The 27,289-nt window shown below is 37.7% G+C and overlaps 1 protein-coding gene across 1 annotated transcript; it reads right to left on the bottom strand.

Annotated features, from left to right (window-relative positions):
- Positions 1-3,708: 3,708 nt before the first annotated feature.
- LOC139743852 (mitochondrial-processing peptidase subunit beta-like) lies at positions 3,709-21,273 on the bottom strand. The gene is made up of 13 exons (XM_071654308.1): positions 21,206-21,273; positions 14,151-14,294; positions 13,071-13,157; positions 11,938-12,067; positions 11,492-11,583; positions 10,808-10,914; positions 9,454-9,646; positions 8,711-8,815; positions 7,801-7,839; positions 7,443-7,537; positions 5,798-5,949; positions 5,142-5,306; positions 3,709-4,646 (listed from the first exon to the last, which is right to left on the bottom strand). Exons 1-13 carry the CDS (start codon positions 21,266-21,268, stop codon positions 4,582-4,584), a joined length of 1,437 nt encoding a protein of 478 aa, XP_071510409.1. The 5' UTR covers positions 21,269-21,273; the 3' UTR covers positions 3,709-4,581.
- Positions 21,274-27,289: the final 6,016 nt, after the last annotated feature.

Below are 27,289 nucleotides of genomic sequence, written 5' to 3'. Positions count from 1 at the left end.
TGTGTGTGTGTGTGTGTGTGTGTGTGTGTGTGTGTGTGTGTGTGTGTGTTAGAGAAAGCTGTTTGTATATGTCATCGACATTTGAAGAGGCTAGATATCTAGTACCAGGTGATGCAGTGATTGAAAGGAGAGATTGATTAAGAATGCATGTATTGGTTTTCACCAGGAGGGAGGGAGACATCTCGGAAAATCCAGAAGTGATGGACAAAGAACAGACAGACTACATTGTGGGTTTTTTTGTCTACAAAGAGAGTATGTTTATGATGTGACGTATATTTGGTCACAGAAGCAATTGTATCATGTTGAATTGTGAATCCTTGGAAGTCTACTGTCATCAAATTGACTTCAAACTCCAAAGTGTGTGCTGTAAACGTCGTGCAAGAAGTTGCTGCTCTATGGAGGTTCTTTTTTGTCTGTGTTATGTGAAAGGAAGAAGTGTAAAGACTAAGGCTGTACCTTGAATTAAGGAGTTAAGATTTTGTCATTTCCCTGTTGGACGTGGGGAATGATTTATTGTAAGGAGCTTAGGATGGTCTCATGAATATGAACTCTAATTTACTGTAATAAATTAGGAAGATTTATGAAGATGTAAGGAATGCTTTGGTTGTTGCCAAATGTTTCAGGTACTTTATATGTCTCTAACATGTTATTGTTTTTATTTTTTCCATGTCAGGGAATCACAGAGCCTTTGTAATGCATGTTTGAAGATTTGAAAGAAAAAAAATTATCAACAGTTTCATGTTTGTGCAGTATTGTCGGCAATAAACTGTGAATTGTTGAGAATCGTAAAATCACTTCCTGATCCAGCATTGTTGTCTTCCAGTGTTCTGAATTATTGAAGCGTGTAGTGTCAATGTGAACGGTGCTCTACAGTGCGTGCGTTTGTGTGTATGAGTGGGAATTTTTAAGACTCTACTTCCTTAATGGAAGTAGGGCTTCTATTTTGTCCTTCTCCTTTTTCTTATCTTTTCTTCTCTTGCTTTCCTCCTCCTTCTTTGCCCAAGATATACGAGAGGAACATTGACTATGCCTGTAAGTGTAGGAGGCAAATGTTGACTGTGTGAGGATAAAATGTAGGTTTGAAGACAAGTATTGTACAAATAAACATGTTTTTGTGAAAAGGAATGATCAAAACATGCTTGATTAGGACAGGTGCATGTAAGCACTCCCTGGCAGATAGAAAGGTGTGGAAGTGTCAATGTGTACAAGATACATGCACATTGTATATGCTTTGTTGTAACCTGAACTAACTCCTCTTTTACTACTTCAATTTCATTGAATTCATTTTCCCCAAACATCAGTTCCCCTAGCACAAACTGTGAAACTTTTCCAGGGTTGGCTACATTTTGGTTGAGCCGTAGAACTAGACAACAACTAGACCGCAACCAGACTAAATTGTATCAGACTCAGTCGGCACATTAATACCCATGGGCTTACGGGATATCAAAGCTCCAAACTGACCAGTGAAAATTGCACTTTGGTATCTGAACCACAGCTGGATACTAGCGCTTAGCCACTTCCGTAGAGCAAGTAAAAATATGAAAATGGGGCAAAGCTTCTTCTCAGAGTAAGGGAGAAAATATCAACAAAAGAAAAAAAAAAACCTTTTTTTTATCTAGCCAATTCAGTGTAGGATTCATTCACATTAAGAAGTCATTATTATCTGAAAAGATGCACAAGTTCAGGAAGCAAAAAAACAAAAACAAAACAAACAAAACATTGTGACCATCATATGGGTAAGGAGTGGAGACAGTGCTGGGCTATTGATGGCCTCGAGCAGCATTAGGTACTGGCTGTCTCAGTGCCAGAGCCAGCCCAGGAGCAGCTAACTGAGCCGAGAGAACATGTGTACTGGGACTTGACATCGAGATATGGCGGTACAGGCACAAGGGTTAGTTATGTACTATGTTGTGTATGCAGTGCAATTGCATGGTGACTAAACTCAGATTGCAAACACAGTTGACCAAAAAAAAGAAAGAAAGAAAGAAAGTTGGAGGAAAAATGACATTAATTTTCATGGTCACCGATTGCTGACAGATAGTGAAAAATTGAAACCAAATAATTCAATTTTATGAATCATTTTGTTGCCTGTCCAGTGATCATATTTGTCATCCTCCCCTTCCCCTCCCTCCTATCATGGGTGATTTGAATCGTATTACTGTATAGTCTTTTAGATGTTTTAGTATGATCAATTGACAGAGATTAACACCTTGCTCAAGAATTCTTAAATAACTTCAGCATCAAAATCATGGGCATCTAAACCAGGGCTCCCTGCTCTTCAGCATATTCCTCTAAAAAATTTGAAGAAAAAAATAATAAAAAAGTATTCAAAAAGGTTTAGAAATGTCCACATCTATTATTATACACATAATGACTACTCGTCTGTTTTGTTCCACTGAGCAAAGAGGGATTTATATTGTATGAAAGCAGTGAAACACAAAGAACATGTGGGATGAAATATGAGCCAAATAACCCCAAATCATTAAAGCCCAAATTGAACAAAGTCATTTACCAATATAGAATGTAGCAGCTACTATGATTACTGTCTGGGTGATTACAAAGAAGAATGATGTCAAGATATTGTGACAACCTGCTCTTTGTCCTTAGCTAACATATTCAGAAGTTTTGACAAAATTCAGACATTCAATGGCCAATTTCAATGACATTTTCACTTGTCTGTTGCTGTCATCCTACTGTTTGTCAAAGGAAAGAGTCTCTAGCGTTTTAAAAAATGTTGAGACTGATTGCTGGTACTCATGAAATGCAGTCCTGTGGCTAGCCTAGAACTGCTTCTTGTACTGTAACACAAAGCTGAAGTTGCACTGTGCCCCGACCCTACTTACATATACAGTGTACTGGTCCACCTCACATTAATTGTCAAAATGCCGTTGGAGCCCTCCCAGCTCCTTGTGCCTATACTCCATGTGAATCAATTCTCCAATGAGATACTGTAAAACGAGGAATTTTCGTGTGCATTTTCATTTCGCGAATTTCGCGAGCGCCAAGATTCACGAAATTAAAATGCACGCGAAAGTTCTGGTCTACACTATATGCATTGAATGCCAGTGGCTTTTCGCGAAAATTTCATGCAGCAAAAAAGGCCGTCGGATCCAATTTACGAAAAATTCATGCCACGAATATATCATGTTTTACAGTATGACTTGAAGATATTGTATAATACAAAGTCATGGTAAGAAATGTTAAGTTTCATGTTTTGATGCTCATACCTAAAATTATATTTGTAAAAATGCAAGTTGTTACCAAATAAGTTACCAAGCACTGCACATAACAAATATGTGAAATGCATATCTGCACATAGACATGCATGATTATAATGCTTATATTTTTGTTGCAAATACATGTGAGATACTGTATCATGCCATATATTTCATGTGTTAAAATTCTTTACCAGGAACCACATTGACAGAAAGTATTATCACTTTTCTAGAGAAAAGTAGCAATTTCTCACCTTTCAGAAATTTTTGTTGCAGAAAATAACATTCTTGCAAAATTGTGAAATTTACACACACACACACACACAAATATACCGCGCTTCCAGCAACCATACCTGGTGCATGTGCCAATACATCCCCACATGCGACTACACCTGCACATTCACACACCACACATAGAGGTACAGATGCAGTAAATGAAAATGAAATAAGCAAATGAAAATAAAACAAGTGCATACACCATTCTATGGTTTCAACTTGGAAAAGACAACCACTTTAATCTCAGATTTACAAATTCATATATTGCCTTCTCCACATGACACAAGAAGTGTAGTTGCTTCAGTTTGCATGAACACATATGATGAAAACACTGGTTTCTTAATCCCTGTCTGGTAAATCATCTGCGTTAGTTTACAGCAGTGTGGTATCAAGGCTATCATTCTAATAGACACATGGTATATATTATCCCCTCATGAAATAGCTCCTCTTAAGAAGGGTTGAATGGGAACCTAAGGATGGTGTGTAAGAGAAATGTCATTGCATTTGTTTGTTTGCTTGTTTCCAATTTCCATTAGATTATTAGTTATTAGCAGAAGGAAACTGAAAGTATCACACTGAGAAAAACTGGATGGGAATAAATAACCGTTCAAAGTCAGCATTATATCATTTACAATTTTCATTTCTAGAGTAGCAGCGTCCTATCAAAGTGCCGAAAGGCTACATGTAAGAACTTGCTTCATAGTTGGCGAGGTATGAATATTCATCTGATTTCATTTTGACAACTGGAGCCCCACAGGCTCTCTATTTCCTCTGCTGTACTTCAGTGGCACAACGCTTCAATAGCCCAGCACACTCTCTTTGTGGTGAGATGAGATTTCATAGAACACATATACAAGACTTCAGTTCCTGTATCTATGTCAAGCACAAGACACAAACCACCAATGCACATTGCTTGACAAGAAAACAGCATAAAAGGTTTATATCTTTGACATATCTTCACACAACAAATCTATATCTTCATTTCTCTTGGTCTCTGGCTATCCCGTCTTCACAGTCGAAAGGTAGTCCCTCTTGCATTTCATGTGACTGGAGTCCAGAGAGAGCCAGAACGGAGGACCATGGAGGACCATTATAGCCTGATCCAGTACATGCTGGTGCGTATTCTGTTGTAGTCGGGCAGCTGCTCCACTGGGCCTAAAAGCCAAGACAAACATGCATACACAAACCCTCATCATTGGTGCTGGACAAAACAAACAACTTTGATCAAAACTAATAACATGTTCAGTACAACTTTGCTGATTCACACACTACATACTGCATCTATGGGAAACATACTTTTGTTTCCCTTAACTGATACACACGCTAATCTACCCATTTTTAGAGAACATGGATATCAAAAGGTACTGTATGCACTGAATACAATAATATAAAATTTTCCTCATATTGACAGAGGCATGTCAAATCATGGAAAGGGGACAAAATATCATAGAAACTTAGTTTGGCAGGTAGCTTTGAATTTTGATGTAATTCTCAAAAGTGCACGTAAACATCATAATTTCAAAACTGTCATAATTCAGAGTCAGTATAGGCTATTTTATAGCACCTATCAGTGTTTGCACAGCGCTGTCAGAAAAATCATGCTGATAGAACGAAATCTAAAATACTGAGGGTTATTCAGTCCACACTCACCAACGCCAGCGACAGCAGGGCATTTGTCATAGATGTAACGGGTGCATGCATCACGGACGGTCTTGGCACTGATGCTGTCAATCCTGGCGTCCAGCTCCGGGAGGGGAATGCGGCGACCATAGCAAAGCATCTGTCGGCCAATATCTTCACAGATTGGAGTAGAGCCTGGGGAAAAAGGTGAGATACACATTTTTATCATTCTTATTCTACATCGACCCTGTGCAGTCACTTACTCAAAATGAAGACACAATACTATGCCTTATTAAGCATGAAGTTCCTTGGGACTATACAAGTTTTGTACCTCCACATGCAACTATAATCCTGCTTTATTTTGAGGATAGAATACTTCAGTTGTAAATAGATTTCAAACAATGTACTACTTGAATACCTAAAAATACATCGCCTGTTCATCTACACTACTCATATATCCACGGAAAACAAAATAATGTTTTCATTGGGTCATGTGGTCTTGTTCTTATCAAAGGAACAGAAAATGGAAATATATCATCGTAAGAGGAAGCATCTCATGCCATAAAGAAAACACAGGTTGGAAAAGGCAAACAGGAAGACAATAGCAAGGCAGACTGACAGTGACATAGGAAAAGTGAAAGTAAAGCTGTTAATGAGAAAGAATCACTGGCGGTCGACACTCTTACCATCCAACTGCAGGAGCATGTTGGTCTTGAGCAGGTTCTTGGCCCGTGACACCTCTGACTCAGTCACACTGGTGCAGAGATACATCCACTGTTGCTGGATGTGGTATACCATGTCCTCAACACCCAGAGGGTCAGCCACCATGTACACACCCCTGGCAATAACAACAAGCACATTCATTCACATTTATGCCTCTTTCCAACTTTTCAGAACAATGTGTGCAAAGTAAACTTGATGCTATAGCTTCCAGATTTAAGTCATGTGCAACCTATTGGTACTTTGTCCCATGAAATAACTGCACTTGGTGAAGAGGCATTACTTCCACTAATATGCCATTGCATGTAAGGCTACTCAAGACTAGCAAAAATGCGGTTACAGTTCGTTATTCCACGGGTTCGTTATTCCGAAGGTTCTTTAGTCCAAGGTTCGTTATTCCGAAGGTTCGTTATTCCGAAGGTTCGTTATTCCGAAGATTCGTTATTCCGAAGGTTCGTTAATCCGAAAATGTGATAAGGTTTGTTATTCCGAAGGTTCATTAATCCAAAAATGAAATAAGGTTTGTTATTCCAAAGGTTCGTTGATCTGAAAATGAAACACAGCTCGTTATTCCCAAGGTTCGTTACGGACCCTATTTCATTTTCGGATCAACGAACCTTCGGAATAACGAACCCTATTTCATTTCGGATTAATGAACCTTCAGAATAACGAACCCTATTTCATTTTCGGATATACGAGCCTTCGGAATAGCGAACCCCATTTCATTTTCGGATTAACGAACCTTCGGAATAACGCCACAAATGTTCGGATTATCGAACCCTTTTTCATTTTCGGATTAACAAACCTCTAGGTATAGGGACTTTGTGTGTTTCGGATTTACGAACCTTCGGAATAACAAGCCTTCGGAACAACAAACAGCACCCCAAAAGTGCTAACCTAAGGGTGCATTCCAGTGCTCTCCTAAAGTGTACTGTAACGTACCATACCCGCACCAGAAGAGCACTAAAACGACCTTTCAGTGTACAATACCATACCATACCATACCATACCGAACCAAAAATGGACCACTTCCTGATGTGCTTAAAAGCATACCTTACCGTACCAGAAGTTGGCATGAGAAGAATGCATGTAAGATGCACTACATCATACAAAGAGTTGATTCTCTTTGTTAGGGACAACTGTACATAGAGTGAGTATGTCGGGTGAATGTGTTGGTTGCTGCAAAATGTGTTACCCCTCTGACTAGAGTCCAAAAATAGCTAATGAGGTACACTATCTCCACAGAGAGCTTGAAAACTCCCAATAAGGCATTACATGGTATGGTACAGCATGGTATGGTTTGGTTCCATTCGGTTTGCTTTGAGCAGTCAAACATGGCCTGAAAGGACTCATAAGAAATAAACTGTGACATTGACATTAGATGGTAAACAGCTGTAAATACAGTCAACCTCGCCTAAGTCAAATCCAAGGGAACCAGAGAAAGTCCTTCAACTTACGGGAATTATGACTAACACAATAGAATTGACTCTTGTATATCCATCTTGGGAAGAATTTTCCATGACTTAGCTAATTTTGCCGACTTGTGTGAGGTTGACTGTATTCAATTTGTTTCCCTAACCACCTCCTCCCCTCCCTGCTGAGGTGTCTTACCAGAGGCCAGTGTCGGTGTAGCAGGTGTTGAAAGCCTGGAAGGAGTGACAGAGGTTGTCCTCAAAGGCTGCCTTGGCCAGTCGGCTTGAGGTGTTCTGGAAGAGACAACCAGTATCACATGCAATCAAGTAAAAGCAGTTTACACAGATCACCACTTCTACTGTCTTACTGAACATTTAGACTTTGAGAGTCACATGTGATTAGATAAATTGGCAAATGATGATGATTTCTGTAGGAATAATAGAAAGAGAAATATTTTGCTTTTTCCAGAAAGGAAGGCTATGAATGGTCTCTTATCTAGTAGTAGTAAGCAGACATCTACTCTCAGACAGAAAGTAAAAACAGCATTTGAACTTACTGCTCCTCCTCCATATGAGCGATCCCAACTGCCAATCAACTGGAAACAAGAAACAAAGGAACAATAAATCATTCATCTTGTAAAGGACTCAGAACATCAAAGCAGCAAATGTTTTACATTTGATAGCCAAAATTCTTCCAAGTTTGAGAGAAAAATTACGCAAATTGTTCTCCTTTTAGCGACTTGAGGTTATACATAGCCCTAGAATGGGGCATATGCAGTATTTGTTATTACACAGGTCCCCACTAGTGCAAGCTCTAGGTGCATATTTTGAGTCCACAGAGCTTAAAGGGTGTGTACAGTTCTGGTCGAGGTGAAGATTTAGCTTTTAACGTTTTGCGGGATATTCAGAAACCACTCTATGAGATGTCAAAGAGCATGCAGTTCTAAGAGGTATCAAAAGTTTATTCGATGAAAATCAATTTTGAAATGGCTGAGATATCCAAAAACAAGGTGAAACAAAGAGATCCTAATAAAGTTGTGGCATGTCGCCTTTTATTATTAGCATATTTTTGGATATCTCAGCCATTTGAAGACCAATTTTCATCAAATAAACGTTGAATCCTTCTTAGAATTGCATGCACTTTCATATTTCATAAGAGGCTTTTCATTATCTCACTTAGAATGTTCAAAACATGAATCCCTACCCCAACCAGTACTGTACAGTCCCTTTAAGCTTCTGAGATATAACAAAAATGGATTACCTTTGATCATTTTTTTCCAATAATTCTTTTTCAACATTCCTTTAATGATACAAATGAATGAAAACGATTTTCATGTCTCCCCATTCCCCTGTAGATACCAATGACAATGACAGAATCATCAAACCAGGTAGTCCCATTATCCACAGGAAGACTTGCTCTAAATGAGACAGAATTTAACCACAGTTGTCAGCTAGCGAGATACTTACAGTGTTTGCTACCATGAGAGGGATGTTGTCTGGATGGGCCCAGCCTACTCCCTCCACACAGAGGGCAATATGGGCCAGAGGCATCTTGTCATCTCGGACAGTGATCTATAACACATAACACAGCAAGATGTCAAATTAGAACAGAAACTGTAGTTTTAGCATGGGGGTAGAAAGTATTACGCACCATGCCGATTTGCTAGTTTCAATATAACTGTCATGTTCAAAACAGCAGGAAGAAAGTGACTTTGCCACATTCTGCATGGATTCATTCAGAAAGTCTAACTTAAAATTGGTCAAGTAGCACAGCTACTTAAAATTAGCATTATAAAAGAAAACTCAACTGGCATGATGAATAGCTTACAAAAAAATTATTATGTTGGATGACACGCATGAAAGTATGTGATGCAATGATGATGTGCCTTCATTTCACAAACTTACATGGAACAAGTTCGAAGTAAATACTGGTGGTTCATAAATGGCAAACTGAGAAGACTACAGGAGTTGAATTTGTGGTATCCTTATGGGAACTGCAGCTTACATGTGTGATTTCATGCCTGTGAAAGCATGTTGCTAACACAGCTGGCACCAAATGTATCCTAAGGTACTATCAGCTCTGGTTATCTTATTGAACAATTTTTCCATGCACTCTCCTGTAACTGTCAGTAACACATAAAAAGTAGCATGTTAGTGGGGTTGCATATGAACAGCAGACTAATGCCAGGTGGAGTAGGCTTGATACATACCCCACTGCCTGTGTATCGGCAGGGTGTGAGGGCTGGGATCTCATTCTCGTACTCAGTTCCCAGGTTGCCAAAGTGCTTCTCAGCCAGTTTGACGAGCTCATCATGGTTGACACCTCCTGCTCCAGCCAGCACTATGCGGGGCCCCTTGTAGTGGGTGGATATGTAGTCCTGGAGATCTGCCTTGGCAATGGACCTGTGAAACCAGACATGTATGGGTCATTACAGAGTAATCACTTCTGCACTAAGACCTCTTCTTACACAAGTGCAAAAAGTGAGACAAACAAACATTATCTGCTATCTGAGGTAGAAATCACCCTCTGAAATATATGCTGTGTGTGAGACCACTACTACAGCTTTCCATGGTTTGGTGTGCTCTTACTCTCATCTTCCAACTAATTTATCTTCTTCCATTATAAACAGTCCTTCACAAGATAACTACCATATGGTAGGGGAAAAAATCCACATGCCACATTCGAATATTTTTCAAAATGTCATGTTTACACTCATGACTTTAAGACTGAGACTTATAGGAAATGAGAAGATTGATTCATTTCTTGTCTTCATACAACAACAAACAAAAAAAAACTGTTGTACAATGTACACTTAGTATTTGCTCAATGTAGACATAAGTGCACGCATCTAATACAATATAAATATCATTGACCCTACATAAACATAAAGCAAACGGAATCGAAATCGGGTTAGAAATGGCGAAGGAGTAGCATTCTGTAGCAAAATGCACAATATAGGTCGAAAATCAAGGTCAAAGGTCAAAGAGGTCAAAGGTCAAAATTCTGTGTAGAAGTTTTGAAGCCCTCAACTAGTGCCATCATATAAAGCAAACGGAATCGAAATCGGGTTAAAAATGGCGAAGGAGTAGCATTTCGTAGCAAAATGTACAATATGGGTCAAAAATCAAGGTCAAAGGTCAAAGAAGTCAAAGGTCAAAATTCTGTGTAGAAGTTTTGAAGCCCTCACATAGTGCCATCACATAAAGCAAACGGAATCGAAATCGGGTTAGAAATGGCGAAGGAGTAGCATTTTGTAGCAAAATGTACAATATAGGTCAAAAAATCAAGGTCAAAGGTCAAAGAAGTCAAAGGTCAAAATTCTGTGTAGAAGTTTTGAAGCCCTCACCTAGTGCCATCACATAAAGCAAACGGAATCGAAATCGTAATCTGTATTTGAATAAAATCCATGTCAAACTTCAACAGCAGAGGTACTTGTATGAGTTACATGATTCTCATGAGTAATTTCTGCGTAAGACCAAAAGCATAACTTCTTGAATCTTTTGTAATTCACACTTTTACCAATTCAATATTTCATAAATTCAATTTGGAAGACAAGTCTTCACCTGATGTTCTCAGTGGGGCCAAGGATGGTTCTGCCGAGTGCTGTTCCCTGGTAGGCTGTGGCATGCAGGTGGTCAAAAATCACCTCTTGCAGGTTTGTCTCAACTTCCTGGAAATATCAAGCAAAAGAATATGGAAAGAATAGCGAGGGTTAACCATTTCCTGCTTTGTCTATTGTGTATCATTGGTTCAGTGTAAAGCTGTCATGAGTTTGGCAAATTAAAGAACAAAAATGATGTTTTCATTGGGGTCTGCTGCCAAAACATCCAAGACCGACAAAAATCATCTTCATGTAGGAAATCTGGAATGTAGGAATACTTTGCAAAATCATTCAGGGAGCCTGAAGTAGACAGGAGCATATTTTCCACCTGATATCCTTTTGTGTATGTATGTCTGTCTGTTTTCAACAAAACCCAGCCATGAAATACCATATCTACCAAAAGTGCAGTCATTCTTCCAGAGCCATTTGCAGTGGACACAGAAAGACATATTGACCCAAAGTCTGACACTCCTTTCACACAGTTCTATAATGTTATAATGTTCCTGCCAAACAATAATTACAAATGAGCTGCTAAGATAGCTTCTGAGAGCAGCATTTTAATTCACTCCTTCATAAAAAAAAGTATTAGTAATCACTAGCACTATATACATTGCCTATGTCATCATATTCCCACAAGAGCCCATACCTGCATTTCCCTGAGAATAACACCTCTCTCCCTTTCGATCTCGTTCTCTCCAAGAGTGCTGTTCTGGATGATGTCAGCGAGGATTTCAACGGCTGGAGAAGAAAGAGAACAGTTAACGGTAAATGCCTTGGGTGAAGTTTTTACAAGGACTCTGCTAGTCCAGTTCTCAAAGACAACAAACTTGGCTGTACATGTGAGGTTATTTACACTGGTTACAAAAATATGATTTTGATTCATCATTTCATGCTGGATTATGAGCTAAGAAAATGTTATTTTAATTTATGATGTAGAAGGTCATAGTCAAGGTTCCATTTTCTTCAGATATGTAAAATACAGAAGAAATGAGTGCTACTTCAGCAGTGTTGTGGCAGAGAATCACATATTTTAAGGAGTTACATCAAATTTCAAAGAGAACTTCAACTAGCTGACGTAGTGAGAATGCCTACCTTTGGGCACATCTGACTCAAAACATTTGGCATAGTACACTGTCTGTTCCCTGGATGTGTAAGCATTCAGATGAGCACCCATGTTTTCAATCTCCAGTTCCAGATCCATCTGTGACCTGTTCTTGGTTCCCTGTGAGAAAATTGGGGAAAATGCAACAAACATGCATAAGCCCTCTTTTCTACACCTTGTCATATACACAAATATATTGCTTTGAATCGCACCTTGTTGCATATAAAAGATATGAGAGCATAACTGCATCATGCAGTTGTGTTCATATGTAACCGTGCATCACAAAACCAACAAAAAGGTCAAACTCCCTGATGTTACATGAGGATTCAAAATAGGTGAAATGGGTCAACCTAGTCAATCTTGAATTTTTCATATTTTCTGAAAGAGCCATTCTTCTTCTACATTGTTCAAAGTTTGGGATCATAAAATGAATGGGTAATTGTGTTTTTGCAAGTTTTTTTCTAGAACACGTTTTTGTAGAATAGTTTGATTAGGTATGTCTCAGAAGCCCCTTTTAATTTCTTAAGAATACTTTACATACCCTCCACTTTCAATTTTAATAACTTTTGAAAGGAAGGTGTTACTGCTTTGAAAGTTGGTATTTGTAATAGATATAATCTGAATGTGTTAATACAGCATGATCCATTTCAGGTTAATCATATAATCCCTTCATTACTGTTGCTAAGGCATTTTACATCCTGTTTTTTGTCCCATTTAATGCACAGGTACAACTAATGTAGCACAGCCTGGTAAGATTAAACGCTTGAATAGACCCTTTACTTGGGAGCCTCTTTTCTCAGTACACTTTTTCCCGGAGTGTGTGCTTCCTTTTCAGGAATTAGACAGGTTTAGGAGAGTCCATTTTGAAATGAGTTAGAAATACATCATTTCAAAGCTTAAAGTCTGCTCTTTCAGAATCCCCCCTAACTAAAAATCTATGTCTGGCGACTTTTTGTTGGGGGTTTTGTGATGCAGGGTCACATAGTAGACGTATAACATACTGGACAGAATGAGAGGAAAAGGACATAAAGCATGTACTGCATTACACCATGGATCCAATATGCTCAATGATCCACACACAATCAGAACTTCAGTGTAAAAGCAGCAGCCATCTTGACTGTACCTTGAATGCCATATGCTCCAAGAAGTGTGCCACTCCATTGTTCTGCTGATTCTCATACCTGCTTCCAGCATCTATCCACAGACCAACCTTTGAGGAACCAAATCAGAATAAAATAAGCAGTGAGTATGGCATAATTCACAGACAGAAAGTACATTTTCAATCTTAATATATGAAAATGATTCCATACAGGGGAAAAACAAAACAAGCTATGGTATTAAAGGATCGCAATTGAACAGGTGCTGTCTTATTCCTTCATATCCCCAACAAATAACCTGAAGACATTGAAAATTTTTACTATTTTCCAATAGCATCACTCATACTTTCATTACTCTAGCTTTCATTTTGTAATTTCTATTTAGACCAGACTTTCTCTGTGCAAATTCTGTTGAGTACTGTATGTGAATGGGAGTAGTTTGTCTAGCATATAAGAAAGGAGACACTAGTCCAGTGCATGACAGGTTTCTCTTTGGCTGTATCAAATATGAAGAAAGTACAACCGGAGTAACAAGTAGTTTCCCGCATACACTAAAGAGACATGTTTATACCACATGCATTCACACACTGAGATTCATCTGTTGACCCTAAGAATCCTATAAGTTGAAGTATGAAATTATTTTCTTGATATGTTCTTCTTCTCCAATTTGAAGAGTGCTTTACAAACCTTTGGACAAAATGTGCTTTCAGAGAAGCTGGTCATTCTATATGATGAACTCTGTGCTTCCAAGTATCCATATTCATTAATGGTACCAGAACAAAGCAATTAAACATGCTCAAGACCATGCATGAAATACATGAGTACCAAATCAGAGAAAGGTGTTACTTTCAATTCAAATAAATGTTGAATTCATTTTTTTTTTTCAATGAAGCACTTTTTAGTTTCAATCTTATTTCCACGAACATTTGATAACTTTTTTTTTTCAGCAACATTTTGGAAATTACACTTGGCTCTGAGCATTTCCAAAATGCAACTATTACATAAAATTTATCACATTCTCATTTCACTTTGCACTAAGGTACACAACAACTATAACTTTCAGCATAATAAATAAATAACTTCAAGGCAAGAAGATTCTGACGTACTGTTGCTGTTGGTATCCCAGAGTCCTCGGATGCGATACGGAAGCCATTGCTTAGCGTTGTCACCCGTGTTTCAGGGACATTGACGATAGTCTGTTGGTATGAAGCTGTCTGAGTAGACCTGAGCCGCCTTGATGCATGCCGACCCTACATTAATATAGTAAAATGAAGAAATTTAATCATGTATATTTAGTGCACACAAGACTATATTACTGACTAATTTGTTAAATTAAACCCTGGGTTTATGCCAGCAAGAAAAGTTATTTCCATTCTTACTACAACATTTCTGGATAAGAAGAATGCAGTAGATCTCTAGTTAAAACAATATCAATGCATACATTACATGACACAAGCTGGAATGACACAAAGCAGACCTTGTAGACTAGTGCAATAATTTGTATGAACTGTATTAAGGGGAAAGTGTTCTTTGGGACAGTATTTTGATAAATGTATTAAAACACACATTTATATAACTACTTCATTTCAGCTGTTACCCTTATCAAATCTCCTGCTGAATCACCAAACCTTCTGCATCAACCTAACATTAGACCTGTGAATTTAGACCTTAGATGAGTTTAGACATGTGAGTTTAGACCTTACAGGGCTTGTATATACAAGTATTACAATATACAAGTATGCACACTCATCTTTTACTTTCAGAATCTGCATTACAAATTCTTCAATAGTATTTTGCCCAAAATTCTGATTAAGTACCTTACTATTCAGACCTACAAATCTACCTTTTGATAAACATTAACAAGCTTGAGGGAATTGCATCAATCCTATTTTTATCTATTTTTAGATATCATGTAAAGATGCAACCACACACACAAAGTAACCCTGCACTTATAATGAAAACCTGGTATTGCCAACAAAAATGCCAAGCATACATACAAGATGCATTTTTGTCATGTAAATATAGCAAAAGGAAGAGAAAGGAATAAATCCTACCTTTTAAAATGTCATTCATGTGGGCAATTCCGCAGTTAGAGGGACATGACCATAAAATTTCAATTTGGTTTTTTCCTTGATTTTTGTGCTTAACTTCAGAAAGAACACATTGATAATTCAGGAAAAACTATTTTTTAGGGTATCTTGATAATTTTAGGTATTGAATTCACCAATTTTGAACAAGTAATCTTTCAGATTGAATTTCATCAGCAAAATCTCCATAATGGCAAAGAAGATAGCTAGTCAAGTTAAATGCCATTTTGTAGCCACTAATATTGAATTCATAGAGGCAATGCAGTGCTTTCATGGATAGATTAAGTAAAATCAACTTACATGTCTTCGAAATGCAAACTAGTGTGCATTTCCCCAACCATCGGACAGTCATGTAACGTTACTAACCAAAAAGTGAAATTATTCACCTCCAGAGAGTATAAAGTGTCTATGAAAGATAATATTTCAATTTTTCCTGCTGTGTCCAATGACTAACTGAAATATAGAAATAAGTATTAGTAATCATGATAGAAGTTAGAAATAACAGCAGTCAAAATGTGTAACGTTACTAACCACGTAACGTTACTAACCACAGCCTGTGTGTATTGTAACGTTGCTAACCATGAAATAAGTGAATGAGACTCCAATGGACAGGTCCTGGTCTGGCAAAATTTTGCCTGATGATAGAGCCAGATGTCAACTACAAGATTAGGTGGTCATACAGTAAAAAGATATTGGCTTCTTTTTTTAGTAAATTAATTATGCAAATTTACGGATGAAATCATATTTTCACCTATAACTCCATAAAAAAGACAGAAGGATTGTTAAATTTTTGTGTAAGAGTTCCTCAAGACACATCAAACAATTTTCTTGCAAAAAAAATAGCAAAATCAAAATCAGTTTCTTTTGTTTTTTATTGTTTTGTTAATTTCTTATGTATTTCAATGTTTTTTTACCTTTTGTTTTCTATTGTTTGTTTTTTTTGCCAAAATTTGTTGCAGGCACTTTTTCAAGCTTATCTACATTACAATTGATTAATTTCACTGGTCAAAGGTTGAAACAATCTAATTAATATCAAATTAACAAAAAAACACAATTTGCATTGGAGTTGCACACGATATCATGAATTTGAGCTGTTTTCAGGTCGACATGCATTTATGCAAAACATTACATAACTGCAGAACGGTGTACCCGGACATGCAAATTTGGTCTAAAAATATGCGGGAGACTTCAATGAAAAAAGTCACGAGACGATACGGCAAAATCTTTGCGTGTTGCGGAATCGTGGCGGGAAATGTTGGGGGGGGGGGGGTCTACAGCATTCGCATCACTACAGAAGGCTCACAAGGTGCACATTGAGCGATTTTTTTTTTTAACCACTTCCCAAGGGAATTGATGGAATCTGTGGGCCAGCAGAGCATTTTGTGTGGAAAGTAGTGTTAAAAACAAATGAGGCCATCACTTCAAATTTTCTGTCCCAATTTGAAATTATCATACAATGGTTTGTCGGGGTTAATTACGCTTCAGGTACAGCGAACAGACTTTTTTTCAGAACAATGCAGAGATTAGACATTCAAACTGGTCTAAAAGAAAAAAAATACATGTCTCTAGACTTGAATTCAAGACATGACTAGACATGAATTCAACTAATACACTGTATTATTTGAGTTAATGTCATATGAATTAAACTACTTTCACAATAATATAAAACATTGCATTATGCTGGATTCCCGTTGTGCAATGACTACGCACACCACAATTGGCCATACACTGTACATACTATATACCGACCGGTACATTAGTTTTTGCTCTTTGATTTCTTTCCCCTTTATTAAAGGTACTCTTGATAAGGAACACATTAACTGTTTTGCACAATAAAACAGGCTGCTTTTGTGAATTACTGTGAGTCATGATAAACAGTGATTGGCAAAGTTATGAAACTTTGGATATCACTTGACCTAGCCTTTAAAAGTGGTACTTTTTTTTTGTTTGTAATTTATGCAAACTTTTTTTCTAGTCTTTTGTAACATGTACAAGTACAAAATGGTACTATACTGCATGAGTTTGATGATTGAAATAAGAGATTTTAATGTCTTATCTGATGTTTCTTAGCTATAACTTTGCATTCTCATAGGGAAACATGTAATGATTTGAGTTAACACACAATTCTGTAATCACTGGACAAACCGTAACGTTACTAACCGTAACGTTACTAACCATGATTTTTGTACTTAATTTTCAAACAAAGTTATGATGAGAAAGGATATTTGGGGTAGATATTGCCCTTAAAGCTAGAAATGAAAAATAAGTGTTGATATATTTCAAGTTATACCAGTTTTAGCAAACTTTTTGTTCAAAGATGCTCATCAATTTTCTATGTCCTTTTTTTGTAACGTTACTAACCGGCATTAAAAGCAGACCTTTCTTCTAAAATGATTCATGAAATGATTTCATTCTTTGCTCTGTTCTAGGTCTACACTAGAATGATCTCTGGTGACATTAATGAGACTTCACATCCACAGATAGAGAAATGAGTCTAATCTAAATCATGAGAATGTCCCTAAAATGTAACGTTACTAACCGCGGAATTGCCCATGTGATCATTTTTGCACCATTGATTAATCTGATTTTAACATCATTATTCTGATATGGTACATTTACGATTATGACTTTCAAAATTCAAAACTATACGCAGATTGTAATACAATCGCATCAGTCACATTCAGCTTTCTGCTTTCTTCAACCACTTGGAATTAAAATGTACGAAGAATTTTGAAGGCTCATGGAACAAGTGCGCCCTCATGCAACCACTTTGCATTACTACAAAGGACTGTCATCTCTGGAGGAAAAATCATACCAGATGAGGAATCATCAAATACCCGGAAAAAGGAGATCGCAGTACCCTGAAGATGCACTTTTGATGACTTTGATAAAACCTGCAGCTCAGTCTTTGAGACCTAGCATTCCACTTTGGTGTTAAGTCAGAACACAGTTTCACTAGTTATCTTGACATGGATTCCTTTCCTCAGCAAGGAACTTCAAGTATCCATCCACTGGCCACCTAAAGGGCATATTCTCAAATACTACCCAAGTTGCTTCAACAAATTCCAGGGAATTGTTCTCTGCATTATAGACTGCACAGAAATTCAGATTGACAGGCTAAAACTAGCAAGCTCACATTCCCAAGTGTGCAGTTAGTACAAGTCATAACCAACGCCAAAGTGTCTTGTTGGAATAACACCAGGAGGAATTTTTTTATTTGTGTCGAGACCAGCAAGAGGCAACACATCAGACAAGAAACAGGTGACAATGTCAAACACTGTAGACAAATTTGAGAAAGGGGACACCATCATGGCTGATTGGGGATTCAACATTATCCAAGACCTCTTCTTGCACAAACAAGTAACGAATTCATAAGTTGCTATACCAGTTTCACAATCTTTCTCATTCAGCCTTAGCTGAACATACCCTCAACACAGGATACAATATTGGATGGAATGATGCCACAATACTAGCCTTTGAAAAGATTTTTTGGCAAAGAAAATTTAAAGAGTGCACCTGGATAAAAAGAATCAAGCACACACTTAATACATTGTAGGGATTCCACATACAGCTGCATATAAATGACCAATCTTCGGTGCAATGACCACGAAACAAGCAGGCAGTGCTAGAGAAATTGTGCAATCACTTGGCCTGAAGAAGTCCACAGGAGTGGACGAAAGCTTGCCAGCAACTACTAAAGATTGGTAGAAGCCTGAATCTCCTATTGTCATACCACTGTTCATGAGGATGACAAGTCCAAGGATATTTTTCTGCAAAATTGGCTTTTTCTGCAAGTACTTTGTGCTTCTTGTCATTAACTGGCACTCGTCTATCCCTTGAAAACTGATTGACTTTAATCGTACTTGTAGAAAGCTGTACAACCCTATGTCTACAAGCATCATCAGCAATTATTGCAATGTGCAATCAGGAGACAAATATTGTTCTGATATTGCTCAAGGTTTACGGATCAAAAAGGGTTTTTAAAATGTGATAAAATGTGATTCAATTTTTATTAGAAATGCCGCTGGTATGCCTCCACGATGTGCAATCAATTATTCTATTACTCAAGGTTTAATCTACAAGCTTTTTAAAAATGTGATGAAATTCAATTCAATTTCAATTACAAATGTCACTATGGCAACTGGTACTGCATACTATCTGTATGCCTGTGCAATGTGCAATCATGAAACAAAGATTATTCTATTGCTTGAGGTTTACATAATATCAAGAGTTTTAAAGATGTGATAAAATTTAATTAAATCTTAATTAGAAATGTTACTATGGCAACTGGTATGCCTCCACATCACATGGTTCTCTGAACAGAGTAGGTAGAGGTCTAGAGTACATCTTGACAACTTGAAACGACAGTTTACAAATGAGATGGTACAAGATTTCGCACGAGGTGAAAGATAGAGGGGCTTTATTGAACTGTTCATCCATTTATGAAGTCACATGAAGTCATATAGTCACTAAGTTAGTGATTGTATTAGAGCAGTCTAGATCTATTTCTTCTGGGCATGGTCTACCTTACTCTTTCAGAGAGGGTAGATTTTCCAAGGTCACTAAAAATTATTGTACTACTACTTCTGCAAACAAAAAACCAAGATAAATGATTTACTAAATTAAAAACAATGAGAATAGAGTGAAAAACATTGAATATTGATGAGTTTATGAAGTGGTGACATTGATATCCAGCCTCTCCTGCAAGTATGTGTATGGTGTACAGTCCTGTCACAGTAATGTTACACTCACAGTCAAAGGACACAGTCACAGCAGGCGTGTAGCTATATTAGGGGTTTCTAATTTAAAGCACGTTACCCTTGATTCGACCGTTTCCATGAATAGACCACTCTTACGAATAAAAATTCCCTGAATTCATGAATCAAAAATGGCGCAAATCAAGTGCGAAATTCAAACTATGCAACTACCTCCACACATGTTCCGAAGAGCATAACAGTGGGCCACGTCGCCGGACCCCCGAAATCATTGTCGCAACCCTCCCGGGTCAGCTCGCAAAAGCAGTTCAACGGGTAAGTAACGGGGTAAGTAAAGTTGCATAGCAACACATAGACTTGTTTCATTCCAAGTTTTGAAGTTACTAATCTGTTTATCTGCATTGAATCTGTAGTCTGTACAGCGTGTACACCTACAGCCACGATGGCAGCAGTTTCTGAGATAACTTGAGCGTTTACGCGATATTTATATTTTGCCTGCCACCTGTGCCAGAATTTGCGGTATCGCCATGGTTCGATAGCAACGTGTTATGTATGCATTGAATCTCTCGCACAGAGGGGAGTACATGGAGTACCGCGCTCTCGTAGTGCCATGTATACAGTTTCGCCCGCGCGTGGCATGCGCGCTAATCTATTCATAGGCAGGACGAGTGCACGGCCACGGCACGATACGTCGTGAATGTCGAAGCACGGACATATGGGGTTGAACAATGTGCACAGGCGTTTAAACGATGATCGCAGCGCAGGCGTACGTTCGAATCATGCATGCTATTTTGCTTCCGCAATTTAGGCGGTCGAAGAGTGGGTAACTTGCTTTAATTGTATCCGGCCACTCGGACTAGCTACGTACATTCTACAACAGTGAACCACATGTGACATGCCTGGCTGTCACCTGTGCTGTGGTGGGCGGAAAAGTGGGTGTAAATTAACTTAAATTTACTGTAAGTTTAGCCTAGATCATATAACTGTCAAGTGTTAGCTAACTGTTAGACTACAATTTTCTTTTTTGCCTTCTTTTTTTCACATTTGTTTGGTCTGGGCTGGGCCATACACGCATGTATGCTGGCATGCAAACAGAGAAGTTACATCATGTGCGTGCACGTTCTACACTTTATGTACCGGCACTTGAGACCTACCATTGACCTCTGTGTGAAACTGCATTAGACAAAATGCAGAAGGCTAGAAAAGGCTGCACCACCATCCACGCACGTACTTTCACGTGACTTTACCAGTGCTTCTTGAGCAAGAATTCATTCAGACATTACCGTCTATCTCATATATCTCAACAAAAAATAGAAAGTTACTTCCGTTCTTACTAATTAAGCAAAGAAATTGTCATACCGACTGCGACGATGAAGCTAATCTGGAGAGGATTCCAGACGTTCGAGACAACCACGACGCCATTTTGGCATGAATGATTCGGTGGTGCGTGTCCCACAAAATAGAAGAATGACTATGGATATGGGCACGTCTTTTCACGAGGGAGCAGCGAATGTGTAGGGGTAAAGGGTCATCCGCCTTTTGGTTGTGTACTTTTGCATGCTTCAGTCGGTGAAGGACATGAATCTCTCTGGGGCCCGTTGCATAATAGTTACTACATGTATTATGGTAACTTTGCCATCCAATGGTAACTGCCATGGAATTCTTGATTTTGATTGGCTGTTGAGTATTGTTGCCATGGTAATTACCATTGGATGGCAAAGTTACCATAATGGTAACTTTTATGCCCTTCCTTTGTTTTGATGCCCTTCCTCTGGACCCGTGCCCAGCCCAGTGTTGCCAGATGGTGGTTTGTGAAATTTGGTAATTTTTGAAGTTGTTTGGTGACAAAATTTTTGCCTGGTAACCAAATCAAAATTTGGTGATTTTTGGTATTTTTTTGGTGATTTTGAGACCAATGAAAAGTAATCACACGAATTGAAAACGAAAATGCATTTTCCCAAAGTTTTCCCCTTATTTCATGTAGAAACATTAGTGCCCTTTTTTGTCACTCAACAAACACAAACGCCCTTATATCCCAACACATCGTTCACATTTTGCATTTAGTGTGTGTGACTACGGCGCACCGTAAATTGCACCGAGACTCGCGCTAAGTGTTTGATAAAGGTTTATTGACAAATTTGGTGATTTTTGATGGCTTTTGGTGATTTTTCACATGCCTTGTGGTGATTTTGCTCTATTGGGACCTGGCAATTAACGCTAGCCCAGCCACGAGCCGAATGTAGTTTGGAGACTCCTTTGCGTGCATCCCTATAATTAAGGTGGCCCTAGGAGACCAAATCTTACTACACATGTAGTAGCCTATAATAGGGCCATTCTTCAAAAAAGTGTGTAAAAATGCAATTTTCGTGTCGCCAGCATGTTCATGCAGTTTAACTCGTTTGTTTGTTTGGTTTGGTTTTTTGTTTTTGTTTTATGTCGCCAGAAAAGGAAGTGCTCATTGTATGGCAAGTTCTTACTCGTTTACATATCTAAATCAAATCTTTTGTAGGCCTACTTCTTGCCCCTCAAGTGCCTGAATATGACAAATAATATTACAGCTGTAGGTCCTATGTATATAACAATGTGACGTTTTAATATTTCTCTGGGAGATCGATAGATCATGACTAGGCCTAATGTCGCCAAATTGCAGTCAGATACGTGACCCTTTTTGAGACTCTTAAGAGAAGATCAAAGTAATGCCGCATAGCGTTGTACAATCACGCATAAGGCCTACATGGAACCATTATTTATTCATTGTATCTTCTTGTTACAAAACATATGGGCCTACAGATCCGACGCTTTGGAAACATATGAGCTGAAATCAGATACGTTACTTAAGCTTTGCTTTTAAGAAAAAAAAAAATATGCTGTAGCCTGAATAAACGCAAAGCTAAGGTACTTTTGAATACTTCTGGTAATGTTTAATCACACGACAGAAATTGCGTAAGAAAAATACTATTTTTGTGACTATTGTGTGAGAACGGTAACAGCACATTACATCGTGACGTTCATATACGTTACTAACTCGGGCAGCGAGGTATAACCACAGTATAACATAACCGCGACACGCTTTTGCGCGCGGATTTAACCTTGTTAACCTGATCACACCTCGTGTTCTACTTCCTGTAAATGAAAATGGAGAAAATGCGAGCAGAAATTCAGAAAGAATACAGGGAGAGGAAAAAGAGAAACGATCAAACATTTCTAGATAGAGAGCGCCGACAACGGCAAGATTGTGATGACCCACTGATCTATGAGTACTTTTATTAGGACCTCTTTCTTTTACTTTATTTTGGATGTCTCAACCATTTCAAAACCGATTTTCAAAAAATAAACTTTTAATTCCTCTTAGAATTTTTCGCTCTTAAATGTTTCATATAAGTGGGTTTCGATTATCTTGCAAAAAGTTAAAATCTGTATCCCCATCTAAACCAGAAGTGTATAGTATTCCTCAGAAGATGGCATTTACAAAAAGTGCAGTCAGATTTACGTTACAAATTCATTTTATTTCTGCTTGTGTGTGTTTGTGTTTTGTGGTTTTTTTTTTAATCACAATAATTCTATGTCTGTAAAATCAATTAGAAGGATTTTAAGGGCTGAAGTCTTTCGTAACTGCCTTATGTTGTCAACTTCACAGCAAATGAAATTAATAATCTACATGAACGGTCTACCTTTATTCATTATACTTTTGCATCTTATTTACATATAAGCGCTCAGTATACAGGGGCGTCACCAGTTTTTTTCAAGCGAGGGGGGGGGTGGGGTGCGTTTATATTTCTGGTTCCACTTCCGGGTTTCTTCAGCTGACAAGCAAAAAAAAAAAAGGGGGGGAGGGGCCTTTATAATCCCGGAGGCTCCTATAGACCATGACGTTGATAAGTATTTTCTTAAGAGTCTGAAGGGGGTGGGGTGCGTTCGCACCAACGCACCCCCTCCCCCTGGTGACGCCCATGGTATAATTATGGTTAAAGTCAAGAGCACTCCCTTTAGATGCATATGCTCTGAAAAACAAAATATACAGGATTTCATGTCGGACGTTTTGCGTCAGGTTTTTTACATTACATGTTTGATTGATTGATCAGGGTTTGATGTAAATCGATAGTTTAATGTGTCAATGAACACTTTTAACGCTTTGTCAGATACGTTACCATCCTTTATAAGTTCTTGAGACATAACTTATTACAGACAGGAACAATGGACAATTGAATCTATGTGTATCATTTGCATAAAAATATTTTCCAACTTCATTTTTACCGTCTTCCGCGTAATTACAAAATTTTGGAACTATAAAAACATTGCCGGTTTGTGTGTTGTTGGTTTTTTTTTTACGATCTTAGAGTCATATGGGGAATCATCTAATCACATAATTTATGACGAGATCGTTCTTCACGGTTATAAGTGCGGTGGTTGTTGTTGGTTTTTTTTTTAACGAAAATAGTAATGTAGTGTGGTGTTCTTACAAGTTAAAATACATTTATTTGCACGATTGACGTTGGGTCTGAAATTGTTATTACATAAATTATAATAATGCTAACGGAACTTCTGATGCACCGGGTATACGTTACCATACACCAATCTTCTTTTGATCCAAAATGTATTTAATCTGGCAGAGATGTTACGTGGCATTTGCTTTTTATCACAAGTGTAATACCTATTCATAACGTTCCATTATTACAATCAATGAAATTATTGATATAATTGAACTGCAGGTAGAAGCTCAATTTGGGGTAACATATTTCTAGCCAAAATATATACATATTATGTTCTCGACTTTTTTTAAGCCTTCATCATATAAATCACGATCATTTTTATCATCGATAAGATCAAGGCTGACTCCAGAATGTTTCCATGATGTTCGCTTATGTTCAAGCTTGACTTGTAGTTTTACATAAATATTGTCATTTTAAAGCAAGAATTATAGGCAGACTATATATCAAAAAATTTTCAAGATGCTACCTCTGGTAACGTATCTGAGATGTAGTTTTACATGTTAAAAAGGGCACTGAGTTTGGAAATGTTTCTTGAATAAAAATAATTTGAGCTTTCAAAAATCACCCGGTGATTGTTTTGTCCTGAGGGATTAAAATTTCTGAATTCATAAGAATTAAATGAAATCTTTGATGTTGAAATTTTTGTCATTATTTTTTTTTGTACAACTGTAATTGTACACTTTTTCTTTGAATGGCCCTACAATGTATTCATTCATGCCACGGTGCAAATATAGATTACTGGAATCAACTTTATCCGAATGTATAAATTTCGAAGTGACATTTAAGGGATGAAAATTTGGGGATGTTAAAGTCTGACGATGCAACTCATTATGCAATAACAAATGAGATGCAGCAATATTGTTCAGATCTACTAGTATGCGAAGTTCTCGGTGTCATTTTCTGATATACATGTGCTATAGTACTATGATAGGTCCTGTAAAACAATAAGAAACCAGTATAGGGCCAAAGAAATATCATAATATTTGCCGAGGGATCATCTTCAAGAAGCCTATATTTTGCTTCTTATGATTCCGCCACAGTCATGATATCATGTATTCTCTTTTGTGTGTGTTTGTGTGTGTGTGTGTTTGTGTGTGTGCAAATTTTGTTCACCCGATTAGTTATCTAAAGTGTACATGGAAACAAATGAAATAAAATAAGATTACTTGAGGGGCCCATGGCGTTAGTTTTCGTTCGCTTGCAGCAATTTGCAACGAGCTACGGCGACTAATTCCCGAAATCGAAGGAATGGTATACCGTTGGCCTATTATGTAGGCTTACTCGTAGGCCTAATTTTGTGTCAAGTATAAATCAGAGTCTTTTTCCCCCTATCAAACACAAAACAAGACAAAACAAAACAAAGAACTATTTTCTTAACAGGGTAATTTCCGACCAGTTAAAATTTTGATAAGAGAGACTTCAGTGCAAAACAGCGAAAATTGGATCAAATCGGAAAGAAGTAAGAAAATTACCTATTTTTGTGAAGTTTCGCTAATTTTCACCAAAACAAACCTCCCAGAAAAACAAAAACACTAATTCTTGAACAGTCAATATGAATATTTTAGAGCTGATTATGTCAACGCCTCACAACTTGCCATAGGTTATATTTTGCTTACATATACATTTGAATAATGTACCTCTATCTTTTAGATTTATATTTTAATTCCAGGTTTTCTAACAATATTCAGTAGGATTCTGTACAGCCTTTAAGTTGTATACTTCAACTGTATAAGTAGCCCTACATTAATGTTGCACTTATGAGTGTGGTGAAGTCTTCTCATGAAAAGAGCACATGAGGAGTGTATTGATGATTATAAATGGATGATAAGCCTCTTGAGCACTCATTTATATGTCACAAGTCTAATCAAACCTAATGTGCCATAAAAAACAGCAACTACAGTGAAGTAAAGCCACAGCCTGCTCATTAAATCAGTCAACTGCATGCATCCAGCTCCTTTACAAATATTATCAGAATTCATGATATTCTTGACATTACATTTTACGGTATAAGAGTTCAAGTCATTAACTATTAAACCTTATCGGTTCTTTAACACGAAGATACAATGTGTTTAGTTTGTGACGTATATAGGCTTACTGCATGTGCATACATACATACGTAATGTGCTTTGTTTTTGTCCTATACTGATAGGACACTATGCTTCTTTTCTTTTAGCTATACTCCTCCATCAATTTTCTTGGTTCATAATATGGATCTGCAATCACCTTCTCAGTATTCTAGGTCCCTCCTGAATGATATTCTATAGTAGATTGTGTAAGCCATAATAAATATGGCATATGTTATTGACTTTCTATGGATCCCTCCAATCTGTGTTACCACTGCACATCTCTTCTTTCTGTGTAAGCGTAATTTTGGTAATAGGCCTATAATAATCACCTATAGGCATTCTCAATTTGTGGATGAGTTTCGATCTTATGATACATGACTATTGTAGAACGTTCATGAGTTCACACGCGTTTACTCAACACAGCAGTGTGCTTCGAAAATAAAAAAGGCTGAACACGAATCGTTCGTGGCAAATTGGTTTATGTCATTCTCGTGAATAGTACTGAGATTCATACAAATATCGTAGGATTAAGAGGAATTTTTAAAACTTATACGGTGAATCAGATTCTGAGATAATAATTTACAATCCGATACGCATCATGGATATAGTTTCTTCGGGCTCGGTGAGTTCCATTATCATAATGCGAGAGAGACGAGGAGAGGGCAAAATCCGATTTCTCCGTCACGCACTTGAAGATTGTTCCAGATTAGCGAGGAGATGAAGTATCAAATCAATGAGTAAATCAGCGGAAGATGCAATAAATGTGAGTTTTATTGACCTCGCGGTGTGAGTCATGTATATCGTTGCTTTCCCTGTTTTGCGATTCCTCTGCTGTACAATGGGTGTAATCTAGTGCAGTCGTAATATACGCCAGCGCATCCAAAAGA

Source organism: Diadema antillarum, unplaced genomic scaffold (assembly GCF_040938485.1).
Source record: "Diadema antillarum isolate AM-2024a unplaced genomic scaffold, OU_Dant_1.0 seq00001116_RagTag, whole genome shotgun sequence".
Lineage (NCBI taxonomy): Eukaryota > Metazoa > Echinodermata > Echinoidea > Diadematoida > Diadematidae > Diadema > Diadema antillarum.
The sequence above is the reverse complement of the archived record's forward strand: the minus strand, read 5'-3'. Positions and strand labels throughout refer to the sequence as shown.

What these genes read in the sequence shown, in the direction of transcription:
- LOC139743852 (XM_071654308.1), bottom strand. Translation starts at nt 21,268, where the DNA reads ATGGCGTCGTGGTTGTCTCGAACGTCTGGAATCCTCTCCAGATTAGCT. An exon ending in TGAGTCAGATGTGCCCAAAG is followed by an intron (nt 11,584 to 11,937) that starts GTAGGCATTCTC and finishes TTTCTTCTCCAG; the next exon opens with CCGTTGAAATCCTCGCTGAC. An exon ending in GGCCCCACTGAGAACATCAG is followed by an intron (nt 9,647 to 10,807) that starts GTGAAGACTTGT and finishes CTGGTTTCACAG; the next exon opens with GTCCATTGCCAAGGCAGATC.